Here is a 27,329-nt window from a genome sequence, read left to right as displayed (position 1 = left end):
GGTGTGGTGTAGGAGAGTTCTAGAACTGAAAGTAGTTTCAACCAATCAAAAGTTGTGTTTCAAGATCACATGACCTACCGTACGCTTACGGTACGCTTACGGTACGCTTACGGCAAAAAGTACGCGTGCGCGTAAAAAAGACACGCGCTTGCGCGCATGCGCATAACAGTCATTTCCCGGCACTTCTGCGTAACGTGCGCGTGTTGCGTAAGCGCGCACGCGTCCCACGCGCAGTACGCGCGGCTACGCAAAGTACGTAACTATACGCAAGCAGCGTAGATAGATTACGGGCGTTGCGTAAACCGTACGCTTACCGTGAGCTTACGGTACGCGTACTATAAAAAAAAACAATAAAAAAAAAAAAAAAAACTGGAAATAAATTTTACATGTTTATTTTAAAAAATATATATAAAAAAATATTTAAGGATTTTAAAAATTTAAGCATAGTCTTTATAAAAGATAAGAAAATTAAATTAAAAATATGTTTGAAAAAAATGAAGAATAAAAAAAAAAATAGCATATAAAAAACCTTGCAAATTCACTGAAAAAACCATGGGTTTCACACACGTTATATTTAGGAATTAGCATTTAAAAAACCTTGCAAATTCACTGAAAAAACCATGGGTTTCACACACGTTATAGTTAGGAATTAGCATTTAAAAAACCTTAGAAATTCACTGAAAAAACCATAGGTTTCACACACGTTATAGTTAGGAATTAGCATTTAAAAAACCTTAGAAATTCAGTGAAAAAACCATAGGTTTCACACATGTTATAGTTAGCTGGACATTTTACTCGTAAAAAACCAATGAAATTGCCCCGTTATAGTTAGTTCAGCTAACTATAACTCGCGCGCCCGCAATGCACTGCTGATGACGTCACATATTACATCACTCATGACATGGTCAGTGACATCACTCATGACATCACTGATGACATCTCAAATGACATCACTGATGACATCATCCTTGTGATAGAGTGGCAGACCTCCTCTCACCTTAATATAAGCTTTGATACACACATTCAAAAATAGAGACTAAAAATTTCAAAACAATGGACATACCAATACCAGTTACAACAACCTCTTCAGTAATTCTAAGATCCACATACACATCCACTCATTCACCAACAGTCCTATACAGTCACTCATACATGTACTCACTCATCATATGTACTCATACATCTATACATCCTGTTACACACTGCCACTCATCCATAGAGTTACTCACACACATAGTCACTCATGCTAATAAAGAATAAAACATACATTTACTTGCATATACAGTAATACACACACCACCATACTTACTTCTACGGAAACTTACACATACTTAGTCTTTTAAACAATCACTTATAGAAACACATACTTATTCATACAGGAACTCTTTCAATCTCTCCCTCTCACATATACTCACATATATACACCAATAGTCACATATACTAGTTAAAAACATATGTAGTTACTCCTGAAGACACTATTGAGACAGTCATTCACTCACTAACACACCCATACACACACTCATCCACCCATACAGTCCTGCACACATGCTGTCTTCAACACATACAAACAGTGAGTCACTCATTCATGCATCTATGCACTACGTAATACCCCCCACCGTACCATACAGACACTCAGACTGATACTCAAAAAAACAACTAATAACCTATATAGACACCCATGTAGCTACTCACCAACCCATGCAGCCACTTATACACAAAGTGAGAGATACACTTAATCAGTCAGTAACACAATCAATTTTTCAAAAACAAATCATCCATTTAGACACTTATATACCCATTTATTCTTCCATCGACCTTGAGATACACATATATAAAACATATTTATTTTTCTGAAAAACACACATTCACTGGATGATGTCATCAGTGATGTCATCAGTGATGTCATTTGAGATGTCATCAGTGATGTCATGAGTGATGTCACTGACCATGTCATGAGTGATGTAATATGTGACGTCATCAGCAGTGCATTGCGGGCGCGCGAGTTATAGTTAGCTGAACTAACTATAACGGGGCAATTTCATTGGTTTTTTACGAGTAAAATGTCCAGCTAACTATAACATGTGTGAAACCTATGGTTTTTTCACTGAATTTCTAAGGTTTTTTAAATGCTAATTCCTAACTATAACGTGTGTGAAACCTATGGTTTTTTCAGTGAATTTCTAAGGTTTTTTAAATGCTAATTCCTAACTATAACGTGTGTGAAACCCATGGTTTTTTCAGTGAATATATATATAAATATATATATATATATATATATATATAGCTATAGATATAAATAACATCTATGAGTGAAATTAGGTATTCGTATAGGGCATCTAAAGAGAAAGTTTTATGCCCATGCCCCCTTTGATCACAAAACGGAACATTGCTGATGGCTGTGCCTATGATACTACTTTCAATGTGAAACCCATTAACTTTTGAAGTAAAGCACGCTGGCGTGAAGTATCAGATCTGCAGATGTTCACAAAGCCTGCTTTGTTTGTGATAGATAGGCATTGAATAGAGTATTCTGTTAAAGGCAGCGCCTGCTGTTGCTTCAAAACTGAAAGCTGAGTCACGAGCTATAAGATGGGTCAAAAGACTAGTTATGTGTATGAACAAGAGATTATAGATGTAAGACATCACTAGGCATACTAAATTCAAGAGGCACTTTCTATTATCAGAAACATAAATTATAGTGTTGAAAGAGTACCTACAAAGGACAGTCACAAATCTAACCTTCAAAGCAATATAGTTTCTAAGTACCGGACACAAGTAATGACACCAGTAAGTATATACCTGCGACCTTCAATCTCAGTCATTGTTAAAGATGGGCCAAGCTGGCGCAAGTCAGAAAGAGAGTGGAGTAGAGGAGGGGGGTGGTGGGTACTTTACTGGTTTTGAGTAGAACAACAATTTCCAATTTTCTCCAATATTGGCAGAAGAGAGCTTTTTCTTGCATTCTCAATAGATTGCAAGGTTTTTGCATGCTGAGTGTAGTGATGTCTGTGCACGACAGCCATCCTGGAAAAGCATTCTAAGGTGGCTACTGTCTAAAAGAAGGCAATGCATATTGCATATGGATGTATTCATCCGGACACCCACGTCAGACGTTGTGGCGGCCATTTTGTTTGTTTTCATTCTGTACTATTCCAACAAAGCAAGTTGCCTTGTTGAAAATCTAAACTAAAAATGAAAAATGTAGTGTGCTGAGCACCTAAAACGGAAGACAGCATCTCAACCCCACTTTGCAATTTTCGGGCCCTTGGGAAAAAATGCTTGGAAAAAAAGATCACATGGACAGTCAGGTGAGCACTGGGAAAAAAGCATATGAGCACACAAAGGGGGTGTGGCAAGAGGGTAGGAAATGACTCGGATACTAAGTAAAGAGTTAATAAATAAGAAAAAAAGAAAAACACGCATTATTGAGAATGTGTGCATGGACTACTTTTTTAAGCAGTCTACATCAGCAAAATGCCATAAACGGATTCCAACCCTGATGGACAACCATTTCAGCCAAAGCGGAAAGCCAGCTGAACATCTTTAGCCCATGGTTGACAGTGGGCGTCCAAAATCCCCAGGGCTTCATTTATGAGGTTCTGTCGTAGCACAGCGCTACAGGCCTTTCTGCTGCTCAGCCATAAGGCAAAAGAAAAGGTCAGGAATACACTGCATCTATCAGATAGGGCGCATTTCTGTCCTTTTCTCCTGCGCCGGCGCACAATGGGCTGCTGTGCGCCAACGCAGGCACCCTTGCACTGTGGTGCAAGTGTGCCTGTTTTGCAGGGCTGATTATTTTTGTGCAGGAAGAGAAACCTTCCTGCACAAAAACAATCACAAGAGGCTTTTTCCTCTTTCTATGTGTGCTTCAGAATGCAGCACACATAGATAAAGGAAAAACGAGGAGAAATAAAGATATTTCTCCTCGTTGTGCCTGCCATCCGCCCCCCCTGGGGAGTCGTATGTTTTTGGCACTGCCTCAGAGTTATGATTTCTCGTAAATCTGGGCCAGTGTCAAAAAGCCATGGATGATGCTGGGAATGCCCCCAGCAACACCCATTGCATGCCCTTTTAATGCAGAAAACTGAGTTAAAGAGAACGATATTTACGAGGCAGCATTAAGTAAAAAAAAAGTGGCTTAGTGCTGCCTCGTAAATATGGAGCAGGCTCCTTTGCTATGGAACGTCGCAAAAAAGAAAATAAAAGTGACGTTCTGGCGGCGCAAGGGGCCTCATAAATGAGGCCCCTTGTCATTGGACCTGAATCACAAAGGTAAACTTACTCTTTTGGGCAAATTCATTCTTTTTTGGTATTCACAAACTATGATTTAACAGTAACTTCATGACTGCTGAGACTACGCAGTGGGGAAGTGGAACCGCACACATCAAATAATAGGCCAGACCTATCTTTTTATGTGTGGAGTGCTCCGCCAGACTGCGGAGTCTCCACAGTCATTAAGTTACTATTAAAATACTTTTGTGAATACCGAAAAAGAGTGAACTTACACAAAAGTGTAAATTGAAGTTTACCTCTGCTAATCTAACCAGAGTGTAATTTTAGTACTAGTACAAGTAGTAGTCAAATGACACTTGTAGTTTGTGAATATCACAACAATAGTAAAGTTACTACAGCAAGTATAAACTTACACCAAAGCGTAAGTTTATCTTCGAGAATCAGATCCTATATCTATATGTAGGAGTCTGTTGTGTTGTGTAGTGTGGTGTCTGTGTGTTGTGGGATGACAGGAACTCTCACAAGGCAAGGAGAACTTCCTGTAGGTGAGACTAAATTACTTAACAAAAACGAATCTTCATCTTGCTTTCCATGGTATATGTCAGTAAAAATGGCAGGGGCAATGAAGCCATTCAGCTCATTTTCTTTTTTTTTTTTACAAAACAGTGGAGGGATTGAAGGCTTGCAATAAGTGTTTCCAGAGACACCACTTCAGTTAACCTTTGCCTCTTTTCCTGGTGGGCCATTTCATGCTTGCTTGATTTCCCTTGTACAGGCTACTTCTGAACATCTGCTTTATCAGAGTCTTTTTTTCTCCCTCCCCATTCATGTTCCCATTATGTCACCCTGAGTGAAAATAGGCTTGGCTGGATCTCATTTCTGATTTTGTAATACACTTCAGATAAATCCGTCTTAATCAGAGACATCCTTCTGCTTGGCAATACCAATTTTTCGTTTTTTGTTCATCCGATCAAAGGATTTGGAGCGGACCATGGGTCCAGCTGCTTCTCTTTGTGCTCTTTTGAAACACAGCTGAATGATGTCTCCATTGCAGTGACCATAATGGAGCATTGAGTGCAGATTGTATACCACTCATCGTGCATTGTGGGTTGCAATTTAATATATATTTATATACATTTAGATCTGCCTTCTCCACACTCAAGAGACATTTTTGAGAGTTATCCAATAGTATTCATTGTGGGCTCCTTTACACTGTGAATACAATTATTCCGTGTAGCTAAGCTAGGCGGCACATCTGCAGCCCGGTGCTATTTCTAGCGGGAATTGTCTTTGCTCTTTTATAATGATCTTGTGCAATCAGGCTTTGGTTATTTGACTCCAGCCAAAACTGTTCCAAACTTAGTAAAAGTTGAAGTGCTCTTTAAATCAGTTAATGGTAAGAGGGAGAGATTTCTTGAAAAACATAGCAAATATTTCAGTTTCTGCTGCATCTTGAAAATGTACATCCTCGCTGGTACAGGCACAAAGTCTAGGTGGATCTGTACCTTGTATGAATACTCTGGTTTGCATTTGAGATTGTAGGGAAATCGGTTTTGGATTGAGGGGAGCGAATACCCTTCTCCAGCAATAACTACAATCCCTATCAGGGTGGATCAGAGAAGTCACTCAATTATCCTGTGCTAACCCTCTGGAAGCTGGTCACAAAAGCAGCCAGGCTTAACTTAGAGCCAATCTATAAATTATTTATGTAGCCCTTAAACAGTAATAAAGTGAATACAGAACACAAGAAAAACCCCACACCAATTTAGAAAAATAGAGACAAAATAAATAAATAAATTGACATGAAAACAAATGATATTCAATACAATAAGTAGAATTAGAGTTATGAATTTGTAAACTTTTTTTGTGAAAAATAGCTCCAAAAAGATCAACGCACCAACTGGGGGTATCTGGTCACAGGAGGGAAAGTCAAAAGTTAAGGCGGACTGTGATGGAGCGTCTACACAAAGTGGATTGGGCCTGGTCTCTGCTTAAAAGAAGCTTAGAAGAAAAATGTCTGAGAAGGCAGAGTTTGGTGGGGTAAGAAAGCCTGGAGGTGTACAAGGAGGAGGCATCATCGTCGGGGAGCCACTGATGAGGCTGTAGTGAAGATTTCTTTGTTCGAACTTAGCCACCTTTTTGTAAGTCGAAAATTTCCAGCAGGACGAAGTTGCAGGCTGTAGCCGACAAGGGCTCTACAAGGTCGGATACCCCTTTCAAGAAGAGTTGATGGGCAAGATTTTCTGAAGCTGAAAAGAACATAGTGGGACTTACCACAAAATCATGCTGACTTGCGATGCTCTTGGGTGGATCAGCGAGTTGTAGGTCCTGATCTCAGGCCACTTTTTAATGGAAAATGTTCCCAAGTTTCAGTTTTGGCTGTTTAGGCAACTTTAGCGCCAAGGGTCCAGGACAGGTGGTGCACCACTTGGAGGGCAGGACTCACTTCAAGCAGGGTCCAGGTTCGGGTTCACGGAGCTTGTTGTGTCCCTGTTGCTCAGAACAGGAGGCCAGCCCACTAGCCCTTGGAGTAACTCTGGTAGTCCTGGGATCAAACCGCAAGGCAGGTCTCAAGCAGCAGAGCCATCCTCCGAAGGGACAAGGCAGACTTCAAGCAGCAGGGCAGTCCTCTGGTAGCATCAGAACAGTCCTCTGAGGGACAAAGCAGGCCTCAAGCAGCATGCCAGTCCTCTGAAACCAAAGCCAGTCCTTCTGGGAGTCCCCCACAGGTCCAAGAGTGAACTGAAGAGTTGGTTTGAGTGTTCAATATGTATACCTGGTGTCAACCTTTGAAGTGAGAGAAACCTCTAGACTTCTCCCCAACATCTAGTTTGGAAATTTCCTTCCTCTTCTGCCCAGGCTCTAAGAGGTCTAGGGTGACAAAAGACTGGTGTCAAGTTCTTTGTGAGTATGCTATCCTCACTCCTGCAAAGCGCTCTGATACGCATGGGTCGAGCCAGCGCTAAATAAAAAACCTTTCAATAAAGAAATAAATATGCTGGAGGTAACCCCCTATGAAATTTACAAGGAACAGCTCCGCCCCTCCATCGTGGCAGGATGACAAATCCTGCCAACACTTATTCCCCCTTTGTCTCAATGTGTGAGAAGAATACAAACAAGGCAACTGCCACTTTATTCAAGACATGTGTCCCAGGACACAGGCCGCAGGCACCAAATGGTTAGGACAAGCAAATGCCAACTTTCTAGAAGTGGAATTTTCAGAACTGTGTCTTAAAATCCGGCTTTATTATTAAACAGAATTTTAAATTACAATTGTTTGGAGACCAAACAGGAAATTTCTACTGGTTCCCAATCAAAGGTTAGCACACGGTAAATGCAATATGGTAACCCAATGCTATCCTATGAGAGAGATAGGCCTCATAGTAGTGAATATCGAATTTGGGTGTTTTTCACAACTAGGACATATTTATTTATTTATTTGAAAAGTTTTATATATAAAACTGTAAAGTACATGTCCAGCTCTTAAATATTAAATACACTGCCCCCTACCCTATGGGCTACTTAGGACCTACCTTCGGGGTATGAATTATATGTATTAAAAAATAACGTTTAGACATGGCAAAAGCGTTATTTTGCCAGGTGAAACTGGCAGTTTAAAACTGCACACAGGCTGCAATGGCAGTCCTAAGACATCTTGTAAGGGGCTACTTAAGTGAATGGCACAACACAGGCTAGTTGCATTTCATTTACAGGCCCTGGGTATATGTGGTATCACTTTACTAGAGACTTAAAAACAAATTGAATGGGCCAATTACATGTGAGCCAATTTTTCAATGTTTAAAGTAGTGAGCACAAGCACTTTAGCACTGGTTAGCAGTGGTAAAGTGCACAGAGTCCTAAAAAATGAATTTTAGTAAACAAGAGGTGATAAGTCAAACAATTTGGGGAAAGACCACACCAAAGGCTGCCAGGTCTTACAGAGGTCCATTACGAAAGGAGCGGAAAACGGCTACCATTCTGCCCTTACCCCACCATGTACCATGGTATTGATAATTTCAAGGGATACAGCAGGATTTTGATTTGGTGCCAGAGGATCCTGATGACTAGGGAATTACTTGATGAAACCAGAATACTGCAATGATTCCTGTGGAAAGCCCCCATTTACATCTACACAAACATTTCACTTGGTTTCATCAAGCAAGGTGCATGTACAAAACACTCCATACCCATAGTGTTCCCTCAGGATTTGTCATCCTATTACCAATCCCATGGGGATTACAGAGCCACTAGTAAAGAGGGTCCTGAGCAAAAGACGTTGGTCTATATTTTGGCAGAGGTTTGGAATGCTAGAGTCTAAGCATCACAAAGTGATTCCATGCTTTACAAAAACAAAATTCCTTAAAAATAAGAATTTAACTAAATCGAGACTGAAAACATAATTTTGTAATTGTAATTGTATTTATACAGCGCTTACAACCCCTGATGAGGCATTGAATCGCTTTTCTGTGTGTCCTGTGTGTACTTTACACAAGGGCCCATTGCTTGGATGCAGGCAAGTTGATATTGGTATTGTTAGCTGGCAATGTAAAGAAAACTATCGACATTGCTATGGCACTGCAGCCCTTCCATGGTTGACTTTTTACATTGTTGTTTTTTTTCCATCACATAGCTGTTAGGGGAATGTGCTAGCTTTAATGAGTTGTGAGTTTCTGACAGGTGAGACCTGAGGACTGTACTAAATTGCTTACATGTCTTTTTGATTAGTACAGTACACATGCTTGTTGCCTGCAGATATACATGCAGTGGGCAACTGGAAGTAACAAGTGCTGTTGGGTGCCTTAACAATCAGCTACTTTGCATATGTGGGGCAGTGTTGGCTATATGTTCAGAGTTTTTACATGTGCTCTGTTCTGTTGTAGGATAGGGTGTGATATGTCTTGGTTAATATCAATGTTGTAAGCAGGGCAATACTGAAGTATACAAGGGGCATATTATCAAGGGGGCGCAATAATTATCGCTGGCCGCTCTTAGCGAGAAATTATTTATCGCTGGCAATTATCGCCATGCTATCGCTGTATCAACAACGCATAGCGCAATGGCGATAATTTTCCAGCGATAGTGGTGTTTTCCATGGAACATCGCTGGTTATTCAGTGATGTTCCATGGAAAACGGTGATAACCTTGCTGATACCACCCTGTGGTGGTTGTTTCAGCATAATCCACCCCCAATGGTAAGTATACCTAAATCAGCATTTTTGCAGACGTTAATTTTTGGCGAAAACCGCGGTTTTCACCAAAAACTAACGTCTGCAAAAATGCGTGGACCTCCTTGTAAATATCGCGATGTGCACATCAGCGATAATTTACAAGGAGTACTGCCCAGTGATGCCCACTTTGCATCTCATTAGAGATGCGAAGTGAAGCGTCGGGAAAACGGGTGCTAACATGCGCTAATGCATTTTAGCATCCCCTTGTAGATAGGGCGATGTCATTTTCGCCGCTTTTTTGGGTTTTAAAGCCAAAAAAGCGGCGAAATGGCCCTTGATAATATGCCCCAAAATTGTATGATGCAGGGGTCCTGAAGTGCAGGTTTTGAACTCAGGAGTCCAGACATTATTTCCGCACCTGCACCATGTAGTAACAAATGTTTTGCTCATAAGGGGACCAACATGGTGGACTCCAAATTTCTGGGCTGTTCTCTGCATGCACAGTGCTAATTCCCTCCTGCTTCTAGATGGAAATTCTTCATGATTTTCCTTGCAGAAACAATGTGATGTTGGTTGCGACTCTGGACATAATGAACACTTAGGGCCTGATTTATGTAGTAATTTACTCGGTCATCATGGTGGAGATGGCGCCTACCCAATTTATAAAAGACCACCAAGCAAGCAGTCATTTCTAAAAACATTGCCAGGAGCCACTATCATGGCAGTTTCTGGCAATGCATATTACTCTGTGCTACCGTGCTATGTCAGCAGGACCCAGCCTCGAGTCCTTTTTGTTTTTTACAAAAACAAAATCCTGAAGCTGTATTTTCTTTTTTTTAATTCTTTTTTTTAAATTAGAAACAATCACATAAACATTACCGATTAAAAATGACTGGTTACTCATATAATTGATACATTTTACAGAGGGCATCAAAACAAATATATAATATATTAATCGTGTATATCACTGTTCAAGTTTCTACGTAATTCCAACTCTACCATTGGGGATCTGCAAATGTCACCACGATAAGTATTCCATTTGGGGTATTTTCTTTTTATAAAGAAAAAATATAATGCTTCCCCCAATTCTCCCATGGTGGGCAGAGCATTATAATGGTTTTATCCCTTAGCACCAGGTTTTTTACCTGGAGGTAAGAAACATTAAAGGAATTACCCTTAATGGAAGAGTAAACCTTGTGATGAAGTTAGAGGGGCAATCATATCGAGGGGCAAGCATTGGTCCTATTTTGATTGTGTGTCGGCCTCACATCAGGCACTATTGCTTTGCCATGTGGAGCCTGGGCATGAGAAAGAGACATATGAATGCAATCCGCATCTAACGGAGTATGCACGACCTCACGTGGATACCAAGTGCATATGACTGATTGTACTGATGATGATGAGAGATAGAACGTGTGGGCGGGCATGAGTGAGCATCTATCTCATATAAACGCAAATTTCCTCAAAGTAAGACAAACATGTATTGCCGTGCTGAGGGTGATGTGCGGTGGTGACATGAATATGGGTCTGAGGATGTTTTTCCTTAAGTTTTTCCTTCCGTTTATGTATGTAAAAATTCTTTATCTACTAAAACAATTGCTATGAGTACCGTTAGCTACGGTTTAGCAAGAGATCTCTGAGGACCTCACGCACCAGGCGCTATAATCCTATTAGAATTATGAATGACTTATGAACCGATCACCAGAGTACGATGCAGACAATTAGATATGATTAGTCTGGTGTAATTTGAAATAAATCTGGTAAATGATTGTCATAACAATTAGTGAATAACGGTTGGAACCAGCACTAGATACTCTAGAATTAATTTTATTGATTGTTGTGAGCCGAGTGTACTATAATGAAGGATTCCTAAAACTACAGACAGGAATCTCGTACGCCGTGTTTGAACCTTTGATTGTCTCCTTCCAGGGCTGCAAATTTGTACTAGGTGTATTTTGTCAGTTTTCCTTTCATTAGTGTGTGACTGAAAAGGACCATGCCCTCTCTGTGTCCATGATGTTGATAACACCTATACTTTAGGGTAAGGGACGTATGTATTTCTAATTAGTGATAATGATCATGATAGTACCCAATATAGTAGTGACACTCAGTCTGGTGGCCTTAGTACTATAGATCATGAAGGACTCTTCCTTTTATATTTTATTGAAATTAAATTCACTCTTCATTTTCAACTTTAGAGATCACAGGCTTCAACAAGACCTTAGACATCCTGAACCAAATTAAATACTATTGCTTATACGTACAACTGTCATATTTGAGTAATTAGTGTACCCCGTATCTTCTTGTACCTTCTCTATTTTAGGTGGCAAGGAGAAATTACCCAACCACAGGCAGGTAATTATGGTAGAACCATAATTTGGAATCCACGGTACAATAGCCTAATCGATTCTAAATTGGAATAGCATCTAGGTTTTTCACATAGGGATCCGTATGCCCTGAAGAATGCCCCAGATTGTTTAGGCTTGCGAAAGTGGGCAGCAACATGTGGGCAAAATTTTGGGTGTGAGGCATTGCACTCCAGTGCCCAAACCTTCTCCGTTTTTAACCTTACCTAGTGTTCCACTAATAAAGGTGAAATTCACCCGGGGACTCTGAGGTATTTTTACGTTTTTCATCTGGATCCCCTGTTATATGGTGTTGTCCTGTAAGACTTATGCAATAAGTCCCTCCTAACTAGTCAGTCTTTGAGGAAGTGGAGTCCGCCCGGATGGCATTGACCTACCAGGGTGGGGAGAGGATTCCTATGATGAAGCATGACACTAGTAATTGTGTAAGGTTTCCTCTTCCATTAAGGATGACTTTCCCATAAGCCAGGAATCTAAGGTTTCAGCTCAGCAAAGTTAGCATCTGCACCAGAGCCTACAGTCTTGTTACTCTGAGTACACTTCTTTGTGTATCGCTGTCACCGTACAATGATAATGTGTTACATGGTATTTGATGGGGTGTACAGTGCCATACCCTTCTCTTCTCTTCATAGTGTTTCCATATTTAAAAATTGCTACATGTACGGTACGTAAACTCAGGCAAATCCCTATTAAACATTAAAAAAGCAACATTCCTAGGTGAATCAATAAATACTTATATGAACTATGGGGATTAATGAGAATAAAACTTAGAATGGAGACTTTCTAAGTTCAACAGTGTTAGTTCAGGAGGCTATTTACTTAATGCGATCACAGATCAATGAATCATGCATTTCAATCAGTTGATGATCATTCAAGTTCTCATTCATAGTTTCCTCACAGTTCTTCCCTAACCTAATAATATTTCCTGGCCTATTTATATTCAATGTAGGCCACATAATCACTTTTTTTGACCATCCACCTTTTCATCACCCCCCATACATTATAAGGTGCTACAGAATTATAAGTGGTTGTACGGATTATGGTCCAAAGAGAGTACTGATCACATATTCCCCATAATCAAGGTTTCAACTCGTACAGTTTTATGTCATACACAACTTGACTCCTGATAAAATCAATAGATAGTTCCATACGATAGATGTTCCTTGCCCCCGCTGTGATCACCTGGATGCTGACCTTCTCCATATGCTGTGGTCATGCCTCTCATTACAGCCTTATTGGCACATCGTGACACATCATTTATTCACATGCACAGGGCGGCCATTTACACACACCTGGGAGACTTGCTTGGTAGGCTTTTATCCCAGAGATAAGAAAACCCAGAGCGACCACACGTTTTCTAGACCTAGGATTATTAGTACCTAACTGGGATGCCATTCTGCAAAACCTCTGATCTTCCCTGCAAAATGCGGAGGTGGCGCAGGCCAGGGGCGTAACAGAGGCCCCCCCAGCTCCCGCGGTGTCGGGGAGCCCCCATGGTTCCTTGTTTTGGAGGTGGCCCCCTCAGCCCTTAAGGCATGCCATTGCATGACTGGTAGAATGCGTGCAGTGGCATGGAAAAGGAAACATTTAAACGCTCTGGAAATCCACGATGCTTTCCCAAGCAGAAAAAACACAGAAAAGCAACACTGTTCATGTGACATCATTGCCAGACAAAGGCCCAGCAAAAGGTACCCTATGTCCTAATGTCCATGACAGAGGCGTAATGCAGGCATAGGGAGGGGAAGCCCTTCAGGTGGGGCCCATTTAAGCCCAAGACAAATGAATATTTGTGGGATCTGTGAGACACCTGGGGCCCCCATGACATTCTGCAGGGGGAGGGCGTAATTTTGCGTTATGTCACTGTGGAAATGCATATGAAGCATTCTTCCATCCCTGGGCTTTGGGATTGCGGGTGCAGTCAGCGATGTTGGGCTTACCTCAGACTGCTGTCCAGGCTGTCCAGGAGGAGCGGCGTCTGGGACAGCACTTAGCACCACCTACCTCCTTGTGATTCTTAATGCAATGCACACGTTATTTGTGGCGAGTTTCTAGGGGCACAGTATGACATAATTAGCACTTACCTGCAGGCAAAGTTGACAAAGTGCAAGCTGCCAAAATTGCATGTGCTGTCTGAAGACTTTGTGAGATGGTGGCAGACAGCGATCCCACAGACCCACTGCATGCTTTTCTCCAAGGCCACAACCACAGAGAGCCACATCCTTGCATGGTGACCACTGTCTCCTTAGGGGTTTGAGGTCACCATTCAGACACTCTGTGAACTGGAATCCTGGGATAGAGGTGTGCTGTCTCCTCCGAGCCTCCAGCCCAGCATTTGCTAGTTTTCACATATAGTCACAATCTGATCCTGCCTCAATATTAGTGAGTTGAGAGACATGCTTTTTTGTGTGAAAAATGCCCTCTGTGGTGCAAGGGGCTCTCTCTGCACAGGGGGAGTCTTGTCTCTGTTCGGTGGAATAAATGTGCTTTGCTGCAAGAAGCCGGTTTTGTGCATCAGGGCCTAAGACTGCTCTAAATTACCTCTCTGATGCACCATATGAGGAATCAGCATTGCATGGAAGTTATACGATGTAATCCTAGAACTTACTTTTAAATTATTTCACATTTTCGAAACATGAAATGTATAAATTGCTTGAGTGATATGAGCTAGGATGATGCAATATAAATGTTTTCAGCTAGAGGTTGTTGCAATTGTTGTGTTGGGAACACTGGTCAATGTGCTCTGCCTTTTAAAGTCCCTATTTGCCAGCATGTTCCTTTGACATTCTTTTAGAACATTTTGTGGTTATGTGCAATTACTATGAGCCACTAAATTCTATTTTTTGTGCAAACACGTTTGTGCATAAAACAAGCTTAATGTCTGTCCTCAGTTTGTGGGAGTTTGAACCCACAATTTGTGACAGAAAAAAACTAATGTCAATAGCAGAAGCAAATTTTGCACGTGTGTTGCCTGAATTTGCAGAAATGATGAATAACAATTTGTGCTATTCTCTATTCCTGTGTAATTGGGCAGAGTTTGCACACCTACTAACTGGTGAACGTTATGCTATTGCATGTCTGTGATGGCACAATTTGCAGCTGCAAAAGTATTTCTAGCACAGAAATGGCCTTGGGGCAGATTTCTAATTTTTAAGTGCAATGCTGCATCACTACGTTGTGTTGCGCATCAAAAGGAAAGGAGCACGGAGCAAATATTTATAAAAAATGACCCGCTGCTGCTCTCTACATACACCATTTCATGGAAAGGCTGGAGTGCAGATGTGATATTTAAGACAATTCTCATGAGGTGAGGTGCTCCTTGAGAGCAGTTTTAACTGCTGCAAGCAGAGTGATTGAGCAAGTTTCGGCTTGAACAGAGTTCCTGTTTAGTGGCTCCAGTAACTGAAAGAACGGGATCCGGATGCTTCATTAGCAGGGTTGGTCGATTCTGTTTGAGTGTTGGTTGCGAGTTGGCATCTACCGACTCAGGATTGCAGAGAGGTGGTTTGGGGTGGAGTCATGTATGGATGTGAATACTATGATGGGACCCTGTTTGTTGGTGACAATCAGCTGGTAGAGGTACTGTGAGGTAGGAGGGTATCTGGGGAGATTCAAGAGTGATCTTGTTATCTATTGAGTGAGGACTTATCGGGGCAGACCCACTGCAGTACTCACTAGTGAGTTTTATAGTAGAGAATTTTACTTAAGTTTACTTAGGAGGTAGCATGTTGAATGTCTTGGCTTTTGGACGGAAATGTTTGTTAGAGCACGTTTTCTTCATATTCAGTATTAGAAATGTATTGGTTATGGTTATGAAGGCACCCATGCTGTATGTAGGTGTCAGTAGTGTAACAATAGCCCCTGCAGCCACGCGGTGTGGGATTGTGCCGAGCTCCAGGGGGCCCATTCCAGCACTGTGCATGGACAGCAGGACCCTGTCTGAGAGCTCCTGAGGATCCGAAGCGTGGGGGGCCCCCTCCATGCACTTTGCAGGAGGGCCCTCTCAAGTTTCATTTCGCCACTGGCGCAGGCGGCTGCTAACCCGCTTTCCATACTGATGGAGTAACACCTGCACACAACCTGATGTTGAGGTCAACTTTAAAATAATATATATTGTATGTTGGGTTAATTGGTGCTTAAAAGTGATTGCAGATTCTGGACTGTGGACTTTTTGTTAATGCAACACACCTACCTTTCTCCCCATGCCTTTTTGTTGCTGGTTATATAAGTTACTATATATTAAATTTGTTTGACACCACTGTGGTGCAATTTTCTGTTCAGGACTACAGTATTATACAAGAGTAGATTGATTAAATTATAGTAATCTAGCTCTTCTGGCTGTGCATGGGCTAACTATGCCATATTTTCCTCAGACACTAATTGATATGCTATCTTACAATTGGTTATATGTTTTATTGCAAAGACGGAGTTCCTCTTTTGGACTCGTTTAGAATTATATTATGATTCATTGTATTCACTTACTGTACTGACTATATAAAAGACTCGAAAAACAGATGAAACAAAAAAAATAGAGGGTACTAATCACTTTCCACCCAATCATTAGTCTAAAATCAGGGCAACCCTTAAAACTTTGGCCACCAGCAAAGGGGAAATATATTGCTGTACTTTTAAACCAGAAGACCATTTAGGCTGTGCCAGGCATCTCCTGAGTGCCTTCAATTAACAGACCTGAAATTGTCCTCCAAAAGACGAACTAGCCTCCTCCCTATCGTTGTCCATGACATAAAATGGGATGTTCCAAGTTCGAATGTAACTCTCGACAGTTACACAATTCACAACCTCTCCTTTATTGTTAGGGTTAAAATCCCCTGAGATAATGCAGAAGTGCACTTTGTAGTACATTCCAAACAATTGCAAAATTTGGATAAGTCATTTGGGCACTCTACATCATATGTTATTTACAATAACAATTTGCAAATGCTTAACACTTGTTTAAGCCATAAATTACAGTGTCTCAGACATTGGAAGTACTGCTCTTAAATGTAAATGATTTTTGACGACTATAGCAAATTCCTATGCCCAGGACTCCCCGTATTTGACTTTTTAGCATATTCTGAGTGTGTGCTAAATTTATGAATCACCAAATCATTCCATGCTCAAGATTCATGCAACAGAAGAAACTGAGCATTATTGAAAGAGATTCTGAAAATAATAATTGTCACAATGTCTATAAAATCTGGAAGAATTCCACAAAATTCCCCCCCCCCCCGCCCCCCATTGGCCTCTATTGACATTACATCAAGATGCACATTTTTCAGTTTATAGCTGAGGCTACCCATTCTCTACGTTTACCTTTGTATTTTTGTCTCGTAGGCGTAGAAAGAGCTGAGTCAGACAGCATTTGCATAATTTCACAACAGTTTTTGAGTTGCCTATATTCCCAGTCACTGCTACCGATATACTATCCCACTAGGATTGCAATTCTTTTTTCCTCTGAGATTAACTCCTTAAAGAACAATGGCATTTACTTCTAAATGGAGCAGTGTCAGTTTTAGCTGGCCTAATTCTACTATGTAATGGACCCTTTTAATCACTAATCTTAGCAGACTTCCTCGCCCTGCTGTTGTCCATACCAAGAGACTTGGTTCTGAGTATATCATACCCCATGGCTTGAAACATTTCACTGTGCTCCAATATCAAATCTCTAACAAATTATTTAATTGCTTCTTTTCTTCATTCAACCCCATGCTCAACAAATGACACCATAATTTGGTAGCTTGCAGGTAGGGGATAGTTTGGAATATTTGTAGAGCCTTTGTTCTATTGAAAAGCATTTTGATTGGACTATTGCTAGAAAAAGCAGTCATTGTAGTCTATAAACTATTTTATCAGATAAGCATATTGCTGTTTACTTTCTTGCCCATAGGTTCTTTACCTTCATGAAAACTGTAATTTACATTACTTTGTATTAGTGGGTCCCTTACATTTTGTTTGGGTACTATATTCTTTTCTGTTATATCTAGTCCTTGACAATGTTAATAGCTTGAGGGTTTAATAGTTTGAGTTATTATAGTCTTCTGCCCACTCATATCTCTTCCTTAACAGTCCTTGACTTGTCCTTTTTTTGCAAACCTTAGCTTACGGGCACATACCTGTGAAGTTGTAGTTACTAAAATATTTATGCACAGTGCTTACTTACTTAATCTTTGACTTTGCATCTAGTAGCACTCTCTTCCTTGTCTTTTTCATTTTGGTAGTCTTCCTTGCCAATTTGTTTTCTATTTGGCCTTTAACTAAGGCGGCTATTGCAGATTCTCCAATATGATTCAATGTTCAATCTTCATTTTCAGCTTCGCAAGCACAAACAATTGGGCTTGACTCTGTGCTTCTCTTTAGCTTTTCGAGTTTGCCTCATTGGATGGCATGAGTTATGCCCCCTCTCTGCCAGGGTTACATTATTGACCTATCAGATTTTCTCATTAAAGTAACACGATTATTCCTGCTATTGATGGTCTTATTCTTCCAGAGTGAATCACTTCTAGAGTTGCTCTCCACTGTTGGCGATAGATCCCTCTCATTCAATCCCTCGAGCCAGCTTATTACATTCAATTAAAAAGTGAAAAAAACATTTTTATTGATAGTTAATAGAAGACATTCAATATATTCAGTCATATTCAATCCATAGCATAAAATGTATCCAATGTTTTAAAACCCGCATTCATAAATTTCACAAACCTACATAATAAAGTTCCTTCAGTATCATTAAAACAATTGGACGTTTCAGTTGTGGACCTTTAAATATTTGCACGTCGAAACATTTTGATTGAAAGCCTTTTCCAGCCAATTAAAAAAAACTGAAAACAACATACGAAGTGAGTGAGTAACTCTTTTTTATTGTCACAAAAATGGCATGCAAGATTTTGTCTTTTTTATCTCCAGGGTTTTGTTACCTCTCCTATATCAAATAGCCTAAAGCAGGGTTCTCTGAAGGACCGGATCCAGGCCAAATTTTTTGCATATCTCCATTTAGATATATGTAGTTGACTTAAAAATCTGGCATGAATACGGCCCTCCAGGACCGACTTTGGAGAACCCTGGTCTAAAGCAAAGGTGCATAAAATGGATGTTTATATCCCATGAAATAGCAAGTTCAAGATATGGGTGGGGCATAGTTCAATTGTTGCTTCCGATACCTAACTTGCTGTGTGCCCTGGCTTTAAAGGATTCCAGATCTTTTTTCCTTGATTAGCTGATTATTTCCTTCCTCAGTATTTGCTTGAGACTTTCAAAGGAGAGGTCATATTACCATGAAGGTGCCATTTTAATTTCCAATAACAGGATATTTATGACATAATGCCCTGGAGTGACATCAGTAAGATCAAATTCTTTACAGATGACGCTTCTAAACAAGTTATCTGCTTTTTTCAGTTTGTAGCACTAGCATAGTAGAGCTGCATTTAGTGCAACTTATGATTGATCAGTTAGGTAAATTCTAGTCGAACCTGGTCTTAACTGGTTGAATTCAGAACACTGATGTATAAAGTTTGCTCTGAGCCTTAATAAGCCAACAATTGAGCTTGCCAGGCAAGGCTTAAAATTCATACGTTAAAGACGGAAGGAATTGTGTCTTTATTAATTTAAGTAGTGGTGTTATTGATGGAGCATGAAGATTTATTGATAATTATGTAAATATAATTATGTAAATGTATATTTTAAAGATGCTGCTTTTTTCTAGTGCCTCAATATACAGTTTGCATTGCCTGGTAAATTGGAGTTGCACTCCTATTTATTTGGAGAATGCAGCAGAGACAATGGGGCTTATTTACAAGCCCCTTACGCCCCAGTGCCTCACATTTCATATGGGAAAAGTAATGTACCGGTGGCGCAAGTGGCTTGTAAATAGGCCCCTATCTGTTTACTGCCCAGTTTCCAAGTGAGTTTGATACTTTGATGCCTTGAATATTTCAACACTTTTGGCTTTTCCTGATTGACCTCTAATTTACTTGTTTCACAATATAAATTCAGTTTATTTAGAGTGTGTAGTAGACCTACAGAAGCATCGACGAACATGACTGTCATCAGTAAACTGAATTATACACATCAGACACCCATTTAGATTTGGCGGGCATCATCTTCTTGATTTAGTTGGGGTCTCCTTCATATCTGCCATATATATTGAATAAGGCTGGGGACAAGACATATCCTTGTTTCAGATGTTTGCTTATGAAAATTGTAGTTGCCAAATTACCATCAACGCCCAATTTCACTTGGATTCAGTTGTTGGAATGCAGTGAAGCTAATACTCTTGGTATTATCTGAAATAATTTTGCTTAGAACAGACCTCTATTAATGCTATCAAAAGCATTTTTAAAATTTATAAACCATATATACAGGTTTCTGCTGTCGTCTTTTGCTTTATAGAGCAGTCGGGATAGTGCCAAAATGTTTCAATAATTCTACTTTCCTTCCTAAAACCAGTATGAAACCAGGGACAATTCTTCAAGTGTCAATGAAATATATAATTTTAAATTTACACCCAGAAGTACTATGAGCCTGTAGTTTGCTGGATCTAGTTTATTTCCTTTTTTATACATTGGATATAAATAGGATCCTTACCACGATGTCGGAATCGGAGAGGTAGAATAACTGTTCTCAAATACCCTTTCAATTAATCCCAGCCATTAAATTGGTGTGGTTTTGAATATTGCTGCCAGCGTCCCATTGGACCCAGGTGCTGTGTCCTTTCTGATTTATTTATCATTGTGTGCAGTCACTCAAGTTTTTTCCAATCCAATGACGATATATTATGATACTTGATTTAGGGGAGTTGTAATTGAAATATTGTCCCATATTGAATCTTGCCTCATGGTGAGATCTTCTGTCATGTATAAAGCTTTTACCCATGTTTCATATTCTAGGGCATTTATGTTATTGCACACTGGCGTACTACCTGAGGTGGTGATTCTTTTTATCCACAACAAACATGTTCTCACATTTGGGGAAAGGCTGACTTTATCGAGAAACACCTACTGTGTACCTACTCTGGGGGTTCTTTTGGCTTCCCAAACATGAAGTTTTGTATTTGTACCATTGTTGCCAAATTTCCATCATCAGCTCCTGCCTTTTGCTGGTTTTTAATGCCTCTTTAACTTTACCAGGGTGTTCCTCGTTTTCCCGTCTCAATTTTGCTGCTAACCATAAATTAGAGTTTATTAAATTATTTAGTGTTTGTTGCTGCACAGATGGTACCAATTATATTAGTCATCTCACTCCAGGTAGTGGGATTGTAGGACTTGTTCTTTTTGCAAATAGTTGTCAGGTACCTGTACAGATCGGTGCAAAATTTGTCATTGGAGGATACTGGGTCCTCGTTGCAATACCTCCCTACCCCCCTTTTTTGCCTGATATCTGATGCAACTTTGACTGAAGGTGTACTAGGTTCCTGCTAGTCAGGTCCCCAGTACCAGTGCTCTTTCCCTAAACTGTTCCTAACTGTGCTAACCAGGTCCCCAGTACTAATATTCTTTCCCTAAAGTGTAGAATTGTTCAACAATTGGCATCACTTTAGACTCTATGTAAGTCCCTTGTAAGTGGTACCCCTGGTACTTAGGGCATTGGGTCTAAAAGGGCCCCCTAAGGGCTGCAGCATGAAGTGTGCCACCCTAAATGAAGAAGAAAATTAGAAGGTGTGCCCACAACAAGCCAGCACGAACCCTAAGCTATCATAGCTGATGTGGACACCACGGGCCCGATTCACAGAACTAACTTAAGACAAAATCCTAAACTTACAACCATTTTGGTATTCACAGAAAGCACTTACTCATTTTGGTATTCACAGAAGGCACTTACTCATTTCGGTATTCACAGAAGTTAGGAGTCCTAACTTTAGGACTCCTAAATGCCTTCTGTGAATACCGAAAGTCTTAAAATGAGGATTTTTCTGAGTTTAGTAGTAGTATAGTTAGGACTCCTAACTTTAGGACTCCTAAATGTCTTCTGTGAATACCGAAATTCTTAAAATTAGGATTTTTCTCAATTTAGTAGTCCTAAATTTAGACTTAGGACTACTAAATTGAGAAAAATCCTAATTTTAAGACTTTCGGTATTCACAGAAGGCATTTAGGAGTCCTAAAGTTAGGAGTCCTAACTATACTACTACTAAACTGAGAAAAATCGGAATTTTAAGGCTTTCGGTAGTCACAGAAGGCATTTAGGAGTCCTAAAGTTAGGAGTCCTAAACTTAGGACTACTAAATTGAGAAAAATCCTAATTTTAAGACTTTCGGTATTCACAGAAGGCATTTAGGAGTCCTAAAGTTAGGAGTCCTAACTATACTACTACTAAACTGAGAAAAATCCAAATTTTAAGGCTTTCGGTATTCACAGAAGGCATTTAGGAGTCCTAAAGTTAGGACTCCTAACTTCTGTGAATACCGAAATGAGTAAGTGCCTTCTGTGAATACCAAAATGAGTAAGTGCCTTCTGTGAATACCAAAATGGTAGTAAGTTTAGGATTTTGTCTTAAGTTAGTTCTGTGAATCGGGCCCCACATTTTATCACTCAAAATGTCTCAGAAATCATTCATGAACTTTAGGCAGAACAAGTCAGAACCAGAGAAAGGCAAACCCTAGTCACTATTTCTGGCTGGTTCTGTTTAAAGTTCCTGCATTAACTTGGAGAAATTCCCAATTATATGTCTGAACTTTAGAAACCTACATGCAGAAAAGCAGGTACCTGGCTCTGTCTGCCCAGAGCCATCATGATACTGCTGCAGGACCCGCAGGCCGAAGGCGCGCCTAAGGCAAGCCCGTCTGCGCCCGTCCGCGACCAGACCGCGACCGGGGCCGGGCACTCTGCCGGTAAGACTGCACACATAGATAAGATTGTTTGGACGCGTGAAAACCTATGGTCCCTAAACACTCTGGCCGACACATGTTCTCACAACATTGACCTTGGGTCCCACAATCCCCCATATGTCTGCAAGACCTGTGGGTTCCAACTGGATAGTCCAGTCGGCAGAAGGGCTGCTCGTTTCATCAACCCACCGATTAGTAAAGACATTAGAGCGGGACTACTGAATTGCAGATCCCTCGCAAAACATGCCGTTGACATCTGGCTGCTTTTGGAAGAGCACCAGTGGGATTTGCTGTTTCTAACAGAAACTTGGCTCAATGATGATAACATGACCGCCATTGCACTGGCTATCCCCCCTGGGTACAAAATGTGTTCCTCTAACAGGCTAGGTGGAAAAAGAGGTGGGGGAGTGGCTGTCATATTTAAGGAACAGCTCACACTCTCCTCTTCTGCCCCCATGGCCATCCAGGGTCTGGAGGGACTACACTTTTGCTTTCAGATTGGAGCTCAGCTATCTCTAGCGGGGTTAGTCATCTACCGCCCCCCGGGGGGGGAAGAGCCCATCCTGACCACTCTGATGGATATTATCATCCAGAGCTCACTCTCTCACCCTCAGTTTCTGGTCGTCGGTGATTTTAATATTCACATGGACAGGACAGACTGTTCTTCAGCGGATTTACTGAGGTCCACTCTGAACTCAGCCAACCTTAAACTTGTTAATGAGGGCCCTACACACAGAGCGGGCCACATGCTCGATTTAATATTCTCCAACATCACTAATATGATGGCTAACACCCCATTACCCCTGATTTGGTCAGATCACTCCCTGATACCATTTCAATTTGTAGTAACGGCGGATAAACCTATGACCAGTAAGTGCTCGTTCATGAAGAGACAATGGAGCAAGCTGGTCCCAGCCACTATGGGTCCACACCTAGCGGAGACCATGCCGACCTTCTCCTCCAATGCGGACACCGATTCTCAGCTTTTTAATGACTGGATCGGGAATATGCTAACATCTATAGCTCCGGCAACAGCCACAATGTCCAAACGAGACTCCCCATCTGCCCCCTGGTTTTCTGAGGAGCTCAGAGTGCAAAAATCGTACTGTAAAAAGTTGGAGCGACTTTGGAGGCTAAATTATGATCCTGCAGAGAAGGCCTACTATAAGGAAGCCTCAAAAAAACTGCATAAAGCCATCAGAAAAGCAAAAAAACAGTACTATGCGAACTCGATTCAGCTAGCTGAACATTCTAGCAAAGAAACCTTTAAAATAGTTCAGTCATTTTTCAAACCCATATGTATTGAGAGGGAAGTTTCCCCATCAATCTCGTTCTGCAACAGCATTTCGGACTTTTTTGACTCTAAAATCAAGAAAGTATATGAGTCTTTTGGGCCAGTGAAGACCACGGTTAAATCCGATTTAGCGGGCTTAACACCGAACTATGCTACCCTGACACAATTTGATTCAATAGACCTAAATACGGTCAAGCAGGAACTAAGTCGTTGCAAATCGGGCTCGCCAGACGACCCTTGCCCTCCTAAACTCTGGAGCCGCATAGCTGATTTTGTGGCCCCCGCTATTCAACGCATTTGGAATTTGTCCATCTCATCGGGGGTGTTCCCGGATATTTGGAAACATGCCACTCTTCTCCCCCTAAAGAAAAAATCTATTGGGGACCCTAAGGATCTCAATAATCTCCGTCCAATCTCCCTCCTTGCAGCACCAGGCAAAATGCTTGAAAAAGTTATCCAGCGGCAATTAAATCAATTCATTGAATACAACAAAACTCTACATGAGACGCAATCAGGCTTCCGACCTGGTTTTAGCACCGAAACAGCTTTAATTGAGGTGGCAGAGTCAGTAAGGTGGTCGATGGACTCGGGAGACTCAGCGATGCTGGTGCTCCTGGATCTGTCGGCCGCCTTTGACACGGTCGACCACGCTATACTACTGTCTCGACTAGCGGAGATAGGCATCCAGGGTCAGGCACTGAAGTGGTTACAGTCCTATCTGACTCAAAGAACTCAGAAGGTGGCATTAAGGGACGTCTTTTCTACACCTAAAGCACTGAACTGTGGCGTCCCACAGGGCTCGGCTTTGAGCCCACTTTTATTTAATGTCTACCTGGCTCCACTCTTTACGCTGATCGCCAATTGGGGGATCAAGGCAATCTCATACGCCGACGATACCCAATTGGTGTTCCCATACTCAGAAGTGTCAGAGGCATCCTTCTCAAATTTTAAGGGGTGCCTACAAGACGTAGCCTGCTGGATGAACACCAACAAATTAAAACTCAACACTAGTAAAACTGAGGTGATCTTCTTTGGCAGAGACCCCCCCCCACCATCTGATTTATGGTGGCCGGCAGAGATGGGTATAGCTCCCTCGCCTAGCCATTCTGCAAGAAATCTAGGTGTGCGGTGGGATGATAAGTTGTCCTTTGTTTCACACATACAGCAAGTTGCTGGCTGCTGTATGAGCAAGTTGAGGAATCTACGTAAGATTCTTCGACTTCTACCAGTCAGCTGCCGAAAAATCGTAGTCCACGCCACAGTCACATCCAGGCTGGATTACGCCAACGGTCTGTATTTGGGCCTACCAAAGTACCTTATACAGCAACTACAACTGGTTCAAAATGCGGCTGCGAGACTTTTAATGAGGATTCCGTTCAAGCACTCAGTCTCTCCGTACCTCCTCTCCCTTCACTGGTTACCAGTTGCTAGTAGAATAAAATTCAAAGCACTCACTCTGGCCTTCAGTTCCTTATATGGAAACTGCCCAAATTACCTGAAAGTTCGACTTCCAAGGTATTCCCAATCTCGTTCGCTCAGATCCAACAACCATGTGCGTCTGACAGCCCCTAGAGTAAAAAGAGCCCGGCTGGGAGGACGAACCTTCTCGGCCAATGTGGCCAATCTATGGAACTCACTACCCATCACCCTCCAACAGGCCCCATCTGAAGCCTGTTTTAAACACCTGCTGAAAACCTGGCTGTTTACCCAGTCTCGCTAAATGCTACCCTCTCCAGCCTCCATGGTCTGATACACTTGTTCTCTCAGCGCCGGGACACCTCCTCGTGAGGTAGCTGTTCGCGCTATACAAAATTCTGTATTATTATTATTATTATTTTCAAATTCCTCCATTTTGTTTTGGACGGGATTAGCCTACTAGTGTCAGGGTTATGCCCACTTCCCACAGGAAGTGGTCATAGGGAGGGTGTGGACTCCCCTGAATGTCCTTAAATTGAGTAGCGTGGCGTGGGCGTGGGCTGTGTAAGGCCGTGGCGTGGGCTGTGTAAGCAGCTCTTCACTCTGGCTCCGTACCCGGTGGAAACGAAGAGCGTTATTTCGGAGCTTTCCTACCTAAGACGCTGCCATGTGGACGGGATGAGTCGGGGAGACTGATTTGCGCCGCTGGGGGGCAGAGGAGCCAGCCGTTTGAGCCCCGTATGGTGCTGTGGAGATTTCGCAGGGAAGGATTGCGGTCTCGAGGCGGGAATCGGACTACGGCTTGAGCACGAACGTTGATTCGGAGGCGGACGCTTCGGGAGACGCCGCCGTTTGGGGTGAGGCTGCGGAGCTGCTCTTTCTTTCGGAGAGAGGCGTGAGTGAGCTGAAACTGTTTGACTGTGTAGGCGGCCCAGCGCGACCTGAGCTCCTCTCTGTTTTGAGATTGAAGTGGACGGCGTCTGTGGGAGCCTCCGGTTCCGCTTTTTGAAAATCGTAGATAAGAATATTGGTACCAACTGCACTGAGACCCTGTGAGTAACAAACTGTGCTTTATTATAAGGAGAGACCCTGTGAGTAACAAACTGTGCTTTATTATTTATCCGGAGCAACGTCGGATAAGGCTGTGGGACTTTGCAGGCTTATACCTTGGTAAACTGGTCATTTGATTCCTGGTGACACCTAGGCATAGTCAAAGCTGAAAATCAACTCCGTTTAATCTACTACAATGTCAGGCACAAAGAAAGACAAGGTGGTTACGGGGGCAGGCTCCATGAACAATTTCCTTGTCAAAATGGTGAATAAAATCAATGATGACAGAAGGGCTTCTTTGGGCAAAGTAGCTTCTCTAGACTATGACTATGACCTCCCTCCAGAAAGAGCAACTACGCCGGAGGCACCTCTAGAGGGCGAAAATAGCACTGACCGTGTGTTAGGAGAACAAAACGCATGTAATCCAGCTAGCGTAGTAGTAGCTTCGATCCACCAGGCCCCTGATACTATTACGCTTGATTCTATAATGCTTGATAAATTATCTTCTGACTCCGAGGAAGAGGTAGAGGTAACGGAAGGAAGGAAGTAAAAGAGAGAGACCTGTTAGAACCTGTAGAAAGCAGCAAAGTAAGAGGGGGGGTAAGATCACCCACAGGAGAAGAGGGGACACTCACTTGCCTGATAGTCACATCTCCCCTAAAGCCAAATCGAACGCAGAGAGTAAAAAGGAAACTAGCATCACCCTGAGCCCTGAGCAGTTTGGTTTGCTAATCAAAACCATAGAGGCCACTTTTGACCTAAAACTTAAGGATTCCATTGACTGCCTTGCAGCCAAATTGGACACCGCGAATGCGGAGTTAAAAAGACTAGGAGGTTTATTGGACCAACAGTTGGCCAATCTATCTAAGGCTAACCCCCCACTCCCTTCAACTAGTTCAGTGAGCTCTGAGGTTGTAGGGAAAAATGCTACAAAAGCCCCCAATCCACCTCCTTTGATCCCTCAGGTCAATTGCACGGTTAACAACCTT

At 41.7% G+C, this 27,329-nt stretch overlaps 1 protein-coding gene across 1 annotated transcript in view; it reads left to right on the top strand.

The window, feature by feature from the left end:
* LOC146822898 (uncharacterized) overlaps positions 1-27,329 on the top strand; it is a 58,193-nt gene that overhangs the window by 25,688 nt on the left and 5,176 nt on the right. Inside the window, exons 3-4 of the mRNA XM_085606328.1 lie at positions 22,884-24,442; positions 25,040-25,163. Of these exons, the coding sequence (XP_085462454.1) occupies positions 22,884-24,442; positions 25,040-25,163 (1,683 nt within the window). The remainder of the gene's footprint in view (positions 1-22,883; positions 24,443-25,039; positions 25,164-27,329) is intronic.

Source organism: Triturus cristatus, chromosome 5_2, assembly GCF_964204655.1.
Source record: "Triturus cristatus chromosome 5_2, aTriCri1.1, whole genome shotgun sequence".
Taxonomy (NCBI): domain Eukaryota; kingdom Metazoa; phylum Chordata; class Amphibia; order Caudata; family Salamandridae; genus Triturus; species Triturus cristatus.
This window is presented reverse-complemented; position numbering and strand designations above follow the sequence as displayed.